General features: G+C 38.5%; 1 protein-coding gene across 3 annotated transcripts in view; it reads right to left on the bottom strand.

Annotated features, from left to right (window-relative positions):
* Positions 1–11,959, bottom strand: part of usp32 (ubiquitin specific peptidase 32) — a 69,590-nt gene extending 57,631 nt beyond the window's left edge. The window contains exon 1 of one of the 3 annotated variants that reach the window (XM_081614384.1): positions 11,609–11,959. In XM_081614384.1, coding sequence (XP_081470510.1) covers positions 11,609–11,666 — 58 coding nt within the window. In that variant the 5' untranslated portion in view covers positions 11,667–11,959. The remainder of the gene's footprint in view (positions 1–11,608) is intronic. The other 2 variants (XM_081614385.1, XM_008425205.2) reach the window with 2 other exon arrangements.
* Between the last annotated feature and the right edge of the window lie 3,223 nt (positions 11,960–15,182).

Below are 15,182 nucleotides of genomic sequence, written 5' to 3'. Positions count from 1 at the left end.
GCTGTCTTGTATTAGACACCGAGTTCTTATAGTGACAGTGCCAACAGTGTTACTCACCATGGCAGGACAGGTGATCTAACTGATTAACAAACTTTTCCAAATTGATATTGAATTGGAAAAATTAATTACAATGCATGGATAAATCAATATTTTGACTGACACAATATTCCGTAGACATAGGGCAAGTTTTATCTAAACTCAGGAAAGCTAAAGTTCAAATAGCGATGCTACAGGAATCCCATCTAGATGACTCTGAACATGCCAAACTAAACAAGATGGGGTTTAAGTCTGTCTATTTTTCTTCCCATGGCTCTGGGAAATGAAGAGGGGTTGCGATTTTAGATGTAATGATAATAGATGTAAATGCAGCTTTATACGATGAACCATCGGCTAGGATAAAAATTAACAGTGACCTATCTGATCCCTTTACTTTGGAAAGGGGAACAAGGCACGGATGCTGCGTTTCGCCACTCCTCTTCGCCCTCTTCATAGAGCCGTTAAGTCAGTGGATAAGACAGAGGATGGACATAGCTGGAGTTCACATGGCATCCGGGGAACAAAAGTTGTCATTGTTTGCGGATGATTTGTTGCTAACCATAACAAACCCAGCCCAAACTCTACCTGTACTTATGGAGGCGATCAAGGAATATGGTTCACTCTCGGGCTACAAGATAAACATTACCAAGACTCAGGTCGATAAACTAAAACCCACAGAACAATATTAAGAACCTGTACAATTGGAGCTAGGAAGCAGAATCCATTAAATACTTAGGGGTCACATTGAAAAAAAGGGTTTCTCCAGGATTTTTGATGTCAACTATGGGCCCCTAAATTCAAACCTGAAATCAGACATACAGAGATGGAACTTGATCCCTTTCTCAAATTTATACTCCAGAGTGGAGTCGGTCAGAATGAACATTCTCCCACGTTTCCTATATTTATTTCTATGTTTACCTATCCAGATATTAGAAAGATGTTTCATAGAGTGAGAAAGATTAATATCTCAGCATATTTGGCAGGGGAAAAAACTAAGGGTGAGGTATGCAGTTAAAGAAAGAGAAAGGCAGACTGGGTCTTCCCAATCTACGGGTTTATTGCAGCTCAGTTAAGACCAGTGCAGTCTATGCTCTCCATCTTACGATGCAAAGTGGAAAGATATAGAAGGCTCAACAGTGGAAGAAATACCTTTAATATCAGTATTAATGGACAAGGATTTACAAGAAAGGCTGAATATACCACGAGTCAATGTTACACTCGTTTCAACCACATTCTTGGAGAAATGTGGTTGAAATTTGTGGATTGGGGAACCAGATAAAAATACTCAGATGATGTGCCTTTGACTCTGCATTTAAACCGAACAAGATTGATGGGAGATTTAGAGGATGGATCCAAAAAGGATTAACCTCCTACTATACATTTACCCATAAGGGGCAACTTCAGAGATCTAATGGGTTGGAGGGACGACTTCTCCAGATACTTACAGGTTAGGTCCTATTTCAATTGAAATACCTGACAATTGGGAATCAGCTAAACCAGGACTTGTTAATGTGTTTTTGTCCTTGTTGAAGTCAGGTTCAAGCAAGAAACTTGTTTCTATACTTTACAATGGTATTTTATTCTCTAAACAAGGTGACAGAAACTACATAAGAAACAAGTGGGTAAAAGAAGGAAATGTATCTATCTCAACTGAAGTCTTGGAACAGATCAACAGATTGCGCTGGATGACCTCGAGCTCCAATACACGGAGACAGTTCTGCTGGAAAAAGACTGTTCGATATTTTATGACTCCAGTTTAGAAAATACATCAGGACAGCGGAGACACATGTTGGAGACTCTGTGGAATAAACAGGGCAAATCCTTATCACATCTTCTGGGGTTGTCCGGTGATTAAAGCTTTTTGGGAGCAAACTGTGTTCCCACCTAAACAACATCTTTTCTGAATGAATCCCATGTAAATGTGAATTCCTATACTTAGGAAACATCTCAATTGATAGCTGGACTCTGGAAGATAAAAAAAACTGCTGTTAATGCTTCTGGCAGCAGGTAAAAAGACAATCACTAGAAAATGGTTAAAGCCTGAAGCACCTACAGTAAAGGACTGGTTCAATATTGTACAAGACATTTACATTCTGGAGAGGTTATCCTTTTCTGTTCGAGGTCGAAGGGAATCATTCTTCAAGATCTGGTCTAAATGGACGAACTATGTTAAATCAGTAATCCATTTGGACTAAATATGCCTATCACATGCAAATATTGTTGTGCTGTGTATTGTACCCTGGTTTGGGCTTATGGTAAATCTATGTTCTGGAATGTGCTTTTCCCCTTTTATATGCAAGTTCAGATCAGAACCCCCCCACCCTTCGCTCACTCTTCTGTTATGGATGTTTTGTTATTACACAAAAACCCTGGATTGGCTTATGTTATTCCTTCTCATACTTCCGCTGTAGTGGAAGCTGAAATGTACAATGTAATTGTAACTTGCCTTTCCAAATAAAAAATAAAAATAAAAAAATAAATAAAAAACAGTCAGATGGTCTGTAAGCTTAAAAAGAAGAAGAGCTATCCTGTTCTAAATAAAATACATTTATTTTTATTGTAGGAAGTATAAGTGCCAACTGGTTAACTTGGTACTCAATATCGGCCTAAACTTAATTTTGCCTGGAAGAAACTTGTATAGACATGTTGCATGTTATTGATTACATGTGGAAATTTTTCGCATACACACAAACCTGGAGGGCAAAAAGATTATTCTTTTACTTGTCATTCTTAGCTATGCTGCCATAGTGGAACAATTCTGTTGACCAAATGAAACCTGAAGATGTACGTATTATTATTTTTTTATAATGCAGAAAAACTCAAAATCACTGGTATTCCTTCTTTTTCTGGCTCTACGCTACACAGATTTGTTGCCATAGCAACTGAATGACAACAACGTCACTAATGTATCAGAATTCAACATCAAAAAACATGCAAACATTTTGCACACAAAAAACAAAACATTCGGTCCATTGCAGAATCATGTTTTCAGGTTTGATGTTTATTCTACAATTATTAATGCAATTATTAATAAGTGATCACTGGTTGATTCGCTAATATAAACACCTGCTCTACTGATAATCTGTCAGCGACGCTGTGTAGGTTGCCCTTTTCTGTAACTGCCTCAAAAGTCCATCCAATTCCACATCACACCTACATGTTAATGTTGCCAGTCAAGTTATCATAACCGACCTACTTCCCTCTCCTAGCTGTTTTTTCTTAATTAAAACATTTCCTGACCTTGTTATTTAATTGTTGTATTGGTAGCAGCAAAGCATTCTGTCATCTTTTTCTTTTATGTTACAAATACATGTAAGATTTAGCGCATTATGTTGACAACTTGACAACTAAATCTAATGGTAGTCATCATCACCAGCAGTTTTTTGCCCTCCATCAGGAAGCTGGGGTCGGGATCTTGTGTGCATAACGTCACTGAGCAACTTGTCTATAGGGACACCCTAGTTCTTGACTCATGTTTGACTACCTTCGTCACTGCAATTTCTTGGATAAATATTTCCTTCTACTTATTTAGGTTATATTACTGATACTGCAGGTCTTATTCTACTATTACACCAAATCAAGATACCAACTGCACAAGTTTACATTGACTAAATCAAATATGTTACCATACTCTCAAACCTCAATCATACATAATATCATGTAGAATTTGAATAACTCAAGTAAATAACTCAAGTGTGGCTGCTTAGGTTACATTAAGCCAGCAATAGCTGATGCCACTGTAGATTACAGGTTTACAGGACATCTTTGATCCAAACTGCAAAAGGTTGAATACCTTGGGGTACATGTGGGGTACCCCAAGGTTCAATCCTAGGACCCCTTCTTTTCAATATGTATATGCTCCCACTAGCTCAGGTTATAATGGGAAATAAGATTAGCTACCATAACAATCAGATGATACACAGCTCTACATCACGATGTCACCAGGTGACTCTGAACCCATCCAATCACTGAATAGATGCTTAGAACTGATCAATGTGTGGATGTGATAAAACTCTCCAGCTGAACAGAAACAAAACTGAAGTTATTATCTTTGGACCTAAAGAGGAGCAAACTAGAATCAATGCGCAGTTTCAGTTATTACAACTGAAAACCAGCGATCAGGCTCAAAACCTGGGAGTAGTGATGGACTCTGACCTGAACCTTCAGAGCCACATTAAGACAGTCACAAAGTCGGCCTTCTATCACCTGAAGAACATCTCCAGGATTAGAGGACTTATGTCTCAGCATGATCTAGAGAAACTCATCCATGCTTTTATCTAGAGATGTGCCGATCAGGTTTTTTCCTGCCGATTCCGATCACGGATACCGATCACATAATTATTTATTTTTTTGTCAAAAGCACTACCGGTTACATTATGTGGAAAAAGGAACCATGAATTTACCTTAATTTAGACAAAAACTTGCTTTTAATAACTTTTTCCAAGAAAAATTCTGTGGTCTGTGTTAAAATATTAGCATTTATGAGGCCCCTGAAGCCCTGGGAGGCCTGATGGAGCTGCTGACTTAATTTGGATTTAAGAAAAGTGGAAATAATTAATATTTATTTTAATTGTATTTTTTTGATTATTTGTTTTTAAGACTAGTTGTGGGTTTATATAGCAGCTCACTGGCGATGTTTTCCTATAATTACCCAGTGATATATTTACTTTTCCTGTCTACTTAACATCTTTTAATACAACAACACGGTGGACCGCCTCGGCGCCCTGACCACCGGGCTTAGCAAGTTTCCTGGGGGAAACCCTGTATATAAAACCCAGCTAATATCTGTTTGATCATTACCCAGTGTAACTCTAAGGAGAAAAAGGGAAAAGGGTTAAATTGCTATGCATAATAAAAACTCCCCAACACCTAGATAGTAATATACCGTGAAAATCGTGTGATTCAATCAGAATCACGTCAGTTTTACATTACCTGGAATATTCTGACTCCAGCAGCCAGTTTGAAAATATACCACCTGATATAACAATTTGCCTTGCAAATCAAAACAATCCACGCAGCTGCCTGCCCAAGTTCCCCGGCAAAAACTCTACTGAAAAGTAGAGTTTTTTTACCTACAGTAGGCAAATCCACAACCCCGGCCCAAGGTAAAAATGCAAAGCATTTTTACCTTGGGTCGGGGTAAAAATGTCAGTGGGCTATTAAAAGCCCACTGACATCTCACAGAATGTAAGTGTAAGGCTACATTCTTACTGTTAAGAATACATCACTGTATGGTGATCTACCACCAAGGATCGAATGTTGCGTCAAAGTGTTACTGGAAAAACTGCAATCTAGAAACACACATTGGTTCCATTCTCCTTGATCAGACCAGTGGACTTTTTTTTAACCAGAATGACTGAGATTCACATGTGCATACTTGAAAGACATGCTCCAAGACATGTAGAATTAAAATCAACAAGGGTATGTTCTATATGGCTGCACAGTGGCGCAGTTGGTAGAGCTGTTGCCTTGCAGCAAGAAGGTTCTGGGTTCGATTCCCGACCCCGGTCTTTCTGCATGGAGTTTGCATGTTCTCCCTGTGCATGCATGGGTTTTCTCCGGGTACTCTGGTTTCCTCCCACAGTCCAAAAATATGACTGTTAGGTTAATTGGTGTGTCTAAATTGTCCCTAGGTGTGAATGTGTGTGTGCATGGTTGTGTGTCTCTGTGTTGCCCTGCGACAGACTGGTGACCTGTCCAGGGTGACCCCGCCTCTCGCCCAGAACATTAGCTGGAGATGGGCACCAGCAACCCTCCCAACCCCACTAAGGGACAAGGGTGTAAAGAAAATGGATGGATGGATGTTCTATATGTTGCAACAGATCAAAACCCTATAACCTAAACAGGATCATAGCAATAAGCTAACAAGATGAGTCAACACCTCTAACAGTGACACACAGTTCTGTCTTCTTAACAACATCATCAACTGTTATGTTTACAGTCAGCAGCAGGAAGGTTTTCTTCTCCATGAGGCACTTCAGAGCAGCTAGTTAAAATTAACTGGTTGTTACTTGACATGGAAATATGTAGCTTCCTGGTACTGCCGCAAGTTAGGTAAATGTCAACTTCCTGTCAGCTCCTGTTCACTCTTTCGTTTCTTTATTCATGACACCTTAAACGACATCAGATTATGACCATTTTTTGATTAACTAGAGTGAAAACAGAGCAGACTGACTTACTTAGAAGACTTGACATCAAAAAAGTTTTAAATTATAACAATGATTGTTTTCCAGAAACTATTTTACCAGCTGCAGAAACAATGTTTCAGTCAAATATTTTAAATCATAATTACACAATCAACAAATTGCTGACTAGTAGAACTGACATTTGTGAAAAATGCTGGAATGGACCTGCTGTTTCCTTTGATGGAGCCGTCTAACTCACATTCACATACTGCTGAGTCGTTCTCGCTTTATTATTGCTAGTTAAAAGCAATAGTGTGCATAAATAACAACGGCATGTCATCATAGCTAAAGTTGTTTAGAAATAAGCTTCAATAGTAATAGTCAATGCCTAATGCTATGCTAATTAGCCATGTGATCATTATGTTATGATGGGCATGTGGCTGACGACAGTTTGACAGATACGTACATGGAGTACAACAGTGACACTCATGCAATGCTTTGTATCTTATTAATGAGATTAGTAACTAGTAGAGATGTGCCGATCAGGTTTTTTCCTGCCGATTCCGATCACCGATACCGATCACATAATAATTACCGGTTACATTATGTGGAAAAAGGAACCATGAATTCACCTTAATTTAGACAAAAACTTGTTTTTAATAACTTTTTCCAAGAAGAAAACTAAACAAAACAGGCATTGTGCAAATTGTACTGCGATCAATAATACCATCTTTAACAGACTGAAAACATATGAAGGCTCTGAAGAGGCTAAATAATGCAGAGTCAAAATAAAACCTCTCAACATTGCCAAAAGATTCAAGTATAAAACGTAACATTCAAAGGCAAATACAGGTTCCATTACAATAAACAATTTTGAGTTACTGAATGAAAACTTCCTGATAGCATGGCGGCTAGCTGATTACTGCTAGTTCTGATTGGCTGTTTCTGACTGAGAGGAGTAATTATGCAGAACTGGGAGGAGATCGATTATTTTTTTCAGAGATTATCCGTCTCATGTTAAGATAACGAAAGTTTTAATATGCATGTAAAATTAATTTTTTTAAGTTAGATGCTGCAGCTTTAAACAGAGGTTCGGTGTGAGAGTCACTACCAGGTGGAGCAGAAGCGGCGCCCCGTCTGTCAAAAATTACTACCTGTAGCGCGTAGCAGCGGTTCAACAGCGAGAGTAGAACCAGCGTCTTACATCGCAGCTCGAAGACTTAAATAATTTTGCGGGTTATTTGTTTAGTTTTCTTACAGTCATGCTAATCCGGGTGAGTGTTTGTAGCTGTGCGCTGCTTTATCTGCTATCTGATCCTCCATATGTCTTTCTTACTGCAGTGAGCCACGATCTAGCCAAACTCCGTCAAGTATGGCACTGTTTTTATCCCATATTAGATTCGTCGTGTTGATGCATTTTGACGTGCTTCACCCCACGTGCTTCAATTTTCCGCCGCAACACGCAAACGTTCCCATTCACTCAGTGCTTTACAGTTCCACACGACATCGCTTAGGATTTGATGCTGCGCGTTTGCGCAGAGTGAAGGAAAGAGGAGACCAGCTGCACAGGCAGGCTGGGAAATGAGATGCAGATGATCGGTTTGTGTGATCGGCAACAAGAGGCCGTGATCGGCGATCGATCACCGATCATACACTTTTTCACGGAAATCGGCCGATTTATGATCGGTGGCCGATCGATCGGCACACCTCTAGTAAATAGCTCCAGTTCAGGCAGCATACGCTGTCTACTGTATGCTGATTATGTGATGGTGCTCTAAACAGAATTTATCTATAGCCCATCAGAACATTGAGCCATCCATTTCTCTTAATGGATCAATATGCCCTCAAACCATTCTTCTCCCTGCTGCTTTCCTTGATTGCAGCCTGAATATGGACAAGTTATGGTCAGTTTGGTGTTCCACAAACTAAACTCTCATTTTCTTTACATTAAATACATCTGCAAGAAACATTTCAGCAAAGCTCTGCATGTTTTTTTGGCTCTGCTGAAAACAGTTCTTTCTCTAAAGAGCTATTTTAAATGTGGCCATATTTGTTATCCAACACAACCATAAATGTCACTGTATAACACATGCTGACACACTGAAAGGGGTTCAGGGTTTGCCCCAGAATACTTGTTAAGCCTGGTTGTAGAGGCACTAGGGAACTCACTCTAATGTTAGCAAATTTAATTTTCCTTCGGGATCAATAAAGCATTTTTGAATTTGAATTGAATTCAACCATCCAGTGTGTTTTTTTGAGTTTAAAGTTGACAGAAATTTTGAAAATATAACTAGGTAATTATGTGTTATTGTAAGATATTATTAACAATACCTAAACACCAACCATAAAGTCTTCAAAAAAGACTTTATGGTTAACATAAGAAAAATATAATTAAAATAAAAATATAAACTTTTTGACTTGTGACTTTATTCGCTGAAGTTGATCGTAGCCTGGTAAAGGCAGACAGTGGTTATGGCATTCTGGTGAATAAAAAAAAAGAAACCTGACCTTAGTCTCCCTATGTGTTTACATACTGACTATATTATGTTGCCATTGTTCATAATTTAACAGTTGGAAGCATAAACAATGATTAGCTTGGTAGGGTTAAGTCTGATGGCCCGCCAGACTTATAGTACACTGTGGGAAACCCTTGGAGGGGTGAGATTGGTTATGTGATATTTGCTTGGTCAGGTAACAGTGACAGTGATGGAAACATCAAAGGAAAAAATTTTCAAACATGCAACGATTGGAACAAAGAAATTGTGACCAAAGTATAGAAAAAGAACAAATGAGAACTAATGTAACAGAGCTGCTTTAAAATGTTGCCACCGTGACCAATGCAAATCTAAAATAGTGATAAATAATGTGTCTAAGTATTTATGAGTAAATCTGGAGCCAGTAGCTTCTGCCAATAGCAGGATCAACTTTGCCCCTAACAACAGACAAATCCATCTATCTTATTCCAATAGATCCGTCATTGTGATCAACTCAGATCAGTGAACTTTGAGTACTCTCTAAGTTACATGTGCAGCCTTGACCTTTAAACTTCTTTTCCAAATGATCTTTGTCACGTATGTTAGACTAGTGTATTACTAATCAAATAGAAAAGTTTCTTCCCTTTCTGAGTGAATGTTTTATCACCCTGTTACCCAATACTCTGGGAAAAGGAAGTGGACTTTCACCGCTAACATTGCGCACGCATTGTGCTCAACTACTGTAGTGACAAATTACACTGTCACTACAGTAGGGAGCATTTAATGCTGTACTCTGTTCGGCAATTTAAAACTAATTTATACTTAGAATTAGCTGTTACATGGACAAAGAAGAGAGCGCAACACTCAAAGAAAGATAGGTCATCTGAAAACCTTTTTCCCTAAGGGTCTGTCAGGAAAACCCATCAAAAAGTGAGCAATCGGCTCTGCAGTAACCAACTTGAATCAATTAGGTCTAGATAATCTTGGAAAGTCAACATTTTCAAAAGGATTCTTGATAACCAACCACTGCTATGCCTACAGAGTGCACCTTTGAGATAACTGAACCAGCCATTGCTGCAGCCACGCCTGCTGTGGGAATTAGGAATGCTGCCATGTGACTGGTCAGATAAGGCTGGGCTGGGTGGCTGGACACTACCACAGCCTGTGAGTGTTTGATGAACAACATGAGTCTTCCTGTGTGTAGTTGTAGGTGATATGCAGAGCAGGAATGACTTTGAGATGAAGGCATCCCTAAACAAGAACACAAGGATATTGAAAAGATGGAGGTAAATTCAGCTCAATTCAGCTCACAAAAGGTGTAAACTATAAAATCAATCCCAGAGCTCCCCCATACTTTCTCTCAGGGTCTACAAGGTAGAAACTCAAATATAGGACACAGTTCTGAACAAATATGTGCAGCAATGCTACTTCGGCATGGACTTCATACTGTAGCAGGGTTCTAACATTAAATGAGACATTTTGGCATGTTTTATATCGTAGACCAAGAGAAATTGCATAATATTTAAGAACAAAAAGTGATCTATGGTTTCCAAAACTGTTTACAAATAAAAACCTGAAAAGTGTGATGTAAAGGTAAAATAATTGTATTTTAATATGATTCCTTAAACAAAATCCAGCACAAAAAACTGCCGCAAGAAGTTCTCTAATTAGTCATACAGTATTGTCCAAGTTAAGCTGAAAAACAAATGTGGTTCAGAGGAAGAGTGGGCCCCCCATATATTGAGGATAATAGTCCTCACTGCAACCGTCTGAGGTTCAATCCCCATCTTTAGAACCTCTGTAATATGTCTCTCCCTCTCCCTTCTCTGTCCACCTGTATGCAACTAGTGCCACCAAAAAATAACTAATTAAATATGGAAATATATATTTCAAATACCCAATATAGAGCCCAATGTGCATTGTAATTTCAATGTGTGCCCTGCTGCAGAATGCCTAAATGGAATATTTAGAAAAATAACCTTTCAGGTGCCATGCATTCAATCTAGCAAACAACATATTTAGCAAGTCTGATGGACTTCCAGTGTTTTTATATCAGTTTTTTACAAGAAATATTTAAGTGTGACATTTGCTTGCTTAATACGCCTACATACCCCAACCCCAAACTGAATAAAATCTAACACAGCTAGCACATGTGTCCATAGTCAGCTTCAAATGATACATAGAGGCCGAAACAGTCTGAACGTGTCCCCCACTCTTGCAACGTAGCTGCATGTCAGCTAACTGCTTTCACATTAAACATACAGGCTAGCGATAGTAGAGAGGTTAACGTTCCCCTGCAGAGACTATTAGATCAAGCGGTGAAGTTAAGTGAACCAACCCTATTCCTTCAGAGCTACGTCCCTCTATTGAAGCTCAAACTGGCTGTCAACCCAGCCCTCTTCCTTAGTCCAGCTCCAACTGTACAAACGAGGCTTTTCTTATAATGGAAACAACGCCACGCCAAACACTGTCCGACAACCAACCAATTTAACTTGACCTTGTTTATATGTAAACACACACGCTGCAAAAGACACCCGCAGCCCCACTGGAATATCGGAAACAACAAAACATCTATTCAGGATGAAGAAAGGTCTAGCAAATATAATTTAAAAGAAATTTATTCGTAAGCGGTCTGTTTTAAACCCTTTCAACTGTAGCATAACGTACAGCATTTCGTGGGCAGAATACTGCGGAAAACACAGCAATAGCTACTGATAAACACATCATATGGCAAACATCTAATAAGATATATATAATTGATCCCAGCCGAATTACAGACCATATCCAAGCAGTTGAAATAAAAGAGGTGAATTCACCTCTGTCCAACTTCAACACAGTACATTTAAGCAGTCATTTTAAAGCGATTAATTTTACCGGGTGGGCTGGTGTCTCTCTATTAAAGCTGTTAGCCTGAGCGCAGGCAGCTAAGCTAGCTTAGCTAAGATGGAATTGGGTCCTGCCTTTTCGGCTTACCTCTCTTGACAGCCTCGTCATACGACAGGAATCCTATCCTCGACTCTTTAGCCCCCATGCTCCCCTCGTTTCATTGCGATCTGAGGAAAGCAGCGTTTACAACCAGAGCGGCTCAGACAGTAACTGTTGCCTTTTCTGTTTATTGTGAAACGGGTCCCCCGCGGTGTGTCTATGTGGTGAACGGGTGAATGTTTTCAGCGACGCCTCTATGCTATGTCACATGATCTCACTCTACAGGTCAGTTGATCAACGTCTGTAAACAGGAACGAAGTAATAGACACAGACTTTAGTTTTGCCTCACTGGACCCAAAAAGTTATTTCTGATTCTCATTGGGACAAAACAGCGTTTTTTCTCGGTGTGCACAATAACTGAGCTGTTTCCGAGAATGTTTTCGAATAACTCAAACTATATATAACCTCAAGAGTAGTGAGAGTAGCTCCACCTAGTGACTCGTTTGCCACATTCTCTTCACAACACAGCGGCATCTAGTGGCCATGGTATGTACTGCAATTTGAACGCCCTTGTTACTGAAAATGTGCTATATAAATAAAACTACCTTTACCTTTACTATATGTAAAATAGAAGCATGGATTATTTCAGGGGTCGCCACAGCGGGTTATCTGCCCGCTGTAGTAAAAATTAATTCACAGACATAGAGAAAACTTTTGAATTCCGTCTGCTAAACTGGCATCACCGGTCCCTTTTAGCCCTCTTTCAAAACTTCCTGGATTCACCCCTGCTCAATAGTTTAAAGGGGATATTTAATAAACATTAATATTCAAACATTAATACAAATTAAGCCTTACTTAAGGTTAAGGACAGCAGGTCTGCTGCACCATAATAAATAATGTTATTAATTTACACTCTCAGAGGAGTCTCTGTTTCTTTCTGATTTTTCTCACTTTTGTTCTGTTTTTAGAAGAATTGCTCCATATCTCAAATCCACAAACCTGCCACTCTTCGCATCACAATGATGAGCACAGCATTGATTCTGTTCATGTGATCCAAACATTTATGTTACAATGTTTGTATTTGTGTGAAAGTAAGTCTTAACTTTTTCTTCAAAATGGCGTGTTTGATTAACGGTTAATAACAATAGTTAAAACTTCTTAATGTTTGACATTGGCTAGTAAAATGTTTTTACATCACGCTACGTGACTACTGCATTAATATATCTATGAGCTACTCTAAGCTGTAGTTGGCGATATGTTGTTTGCTGGTGAGCATGATAATTTATGTATCTAAAACAAACATTATTTTTACATCAACTTATACTGTAAGTTATATGAAACTTCTCAATCATTTGAAGGCTCAGAATCAGCCCAGTACTGGTCCACATTATTAGGTGAGAAAGACTCCTGGTATAAATTATATTTTTAGTTATTGTAATTACACCTAAGAGAAATTAATTTAATCAAAGAATGTCATGAATATGTGTGTATGTATTCCATTTTAATTAGTGCAGCAGCGACTGCAGTTTTCTGGCCGATTGCCGATTACTGATCTTTAAAAAGCCTGACCTTCCGATTTTGATTTTGGATACCAATTTTTTGTCTGAAATGTCGCCAAATGTATCAAGGAAGGAAAGTCACTGAGTTTTTAACGGCGGGTTGACTGGGTTGACTACTGTTAACTGCAAACATGCAGACATGACCTGGTGCATAGGCGTAGGAAGCAGGGAGGACGGGGGGACATGTCCCCCCCCAATATTGGAGAGAGTCACATTAGTCCCCCCCAATAATTTAACCGCAGTTGCGAATAATTTTAAAATCTTCCACTCGCATGCTTTTATTTTGAAGGCGCATAACAGCGCATTCAGCAGAGCGCTTTCTACCCCTCCCCCCTCTGAAGGGCTCAGAGTAAAAGCAGCAGCAGATGGAGTCAGAGAAACTGTTTGAATGAGATAAACAATCTGTCAGGAATGTTGCCTTCAATATCGTTCGTTTATAATATCTTGTTGTCAGTTTACTTTTATATATAGAACTAAATCTTTTCGGTTAAGCCGTTTTAATTCTGGGATAGTCACATGTCCAAAATTTTATTGCTAACTTTGTTTAAAAGTTAGCTACTCTAGTCACAATGATTTAGAATGAGACTGAAACAGCAGCAAAATTAGCCTTTTTATTACAGTATTTAAACTGAACAACACCTGATCATATTCGACCACTTAGCATGTATTTATATTATATTATATTATATTATATTATATTATTTAGATATTTAGGAGAACAGCAGTGCTAGGATGATGTTGAAGAAAGGTGAAGAAGCTCTGGTGAGGTCTTCATTTAGTTTATTGAAATATGTATTAACTGTTTTTAATTTTTAAATAAACTAAACTATTTTATTATGAGAGGAGCAGGTCAGGGAAGACATAGGAGAGCCACGTGGAGTTTCAGAGTGTGAAGATATAACATTTATATTAATTTCAATAAAACCAGAAAGGAGAACAGGTGAAGACTGATGTCAAGTTGATTTATTTCAACGTTTCAATATTTTTTTCATTATTTCCACACTATAAGGGTAATGGTTAGGAGACAATAAGAAAAGTGCTTGAAGAGAGGTTTAAAAATAAATTTGTGAACATTTTTGCTACACAGTAAATAGAGTTGAGATGTATAATAATGTAAACATCTGAAAATTAAGTTGTTTAAATTTTCATTCTGTATGATAAAAACATACTTTTTATATTTAGTTCACATTCTGACACTGTACAGACACAACAGTGTCTGTTGTGAATCCATGCAGGAACATCAGGCTGCAGAGAGTCAGACGGAGGCAGAGACAGAAATGTTTGCGGCTGAAAATGACAGGGAAAAAAAACATTGTCTTTTGCCTCAGTGTTTCTTATGGCTCATGTTTGGTAAATTAATGAATGCAGGGCTGGAAAGTGAGACTGAGTTAACAGTGAGGAGCTAAGGTGTCTGTTAGATGTGAAAAGTATCATTTTTATTTATTTTGTATATAAAACTGTTGCACTGATGTAGAGAGTTGTTCAAGAAGAACAAAACTTTTTAGATTTTATTTTTGTTGGTCAAACTGCTGTATTGAGTTTAAAACTGCAGAGTCCTATTTTATGAGCTGTTTTCTACTTTGGTTTTAGAAAGAGGTAGAACCAGTTCAATTACCAGTCAATTTATATCAATGCAGGGTTTCTGATCTGCATTGATCAGAAACCCTGATCAATGCAGGGTTTCTGATGAATGCAGATCAGAAACCCTAGTAAAATGGGTTTCTGGGTAAAGCCAATGCTTTACTAGCATTGGGCCGCCCGTAATGCTTTACTAGCCTCGCCTAGCTGTGTGAAGCTGACACCCCACCCACGTCAAAAAATCCAGCAAATAGTCTGAATGGTTAGTGCTCCGTTTGTGCAGGTTTGTGCCGTTAAAATTTTCGTTTGTGCAGTTTTGGTTTCTGAGATATTAAAAGTTATAATTTTGGCCGATGACGTCACCGTCACCCTATCATGTTCCAAATCAAACCTAAGTGTGGGCTACTTCTTTTAATTCTTCAGATTTTCAGCTGTTGTACAATGTGTACATTTTGTTTTGAACTTCAATAAAGACTTAGAACAAG

This window comes from Poecilia reticulata, chromosome 13, assembly GCF_904066995.2.
Source record: "Poecilia reticulata chromosome 13, P_reticulata-male-v2, whole genome shotgun sequence".
In the NCBI taxonomy this organism is placed as follows: Eukaryota; Metazoa; Chordata; class Actinopteri; order Cyprinodontiformes; family Poeciliidae; genus Poecilia; species Poecilia reticulata.
The sequence above is the reverse complement of the archived record's forward strand: the minus strand, read 5'-3'. Positions and strand labels throughout refer to the sequence as shown.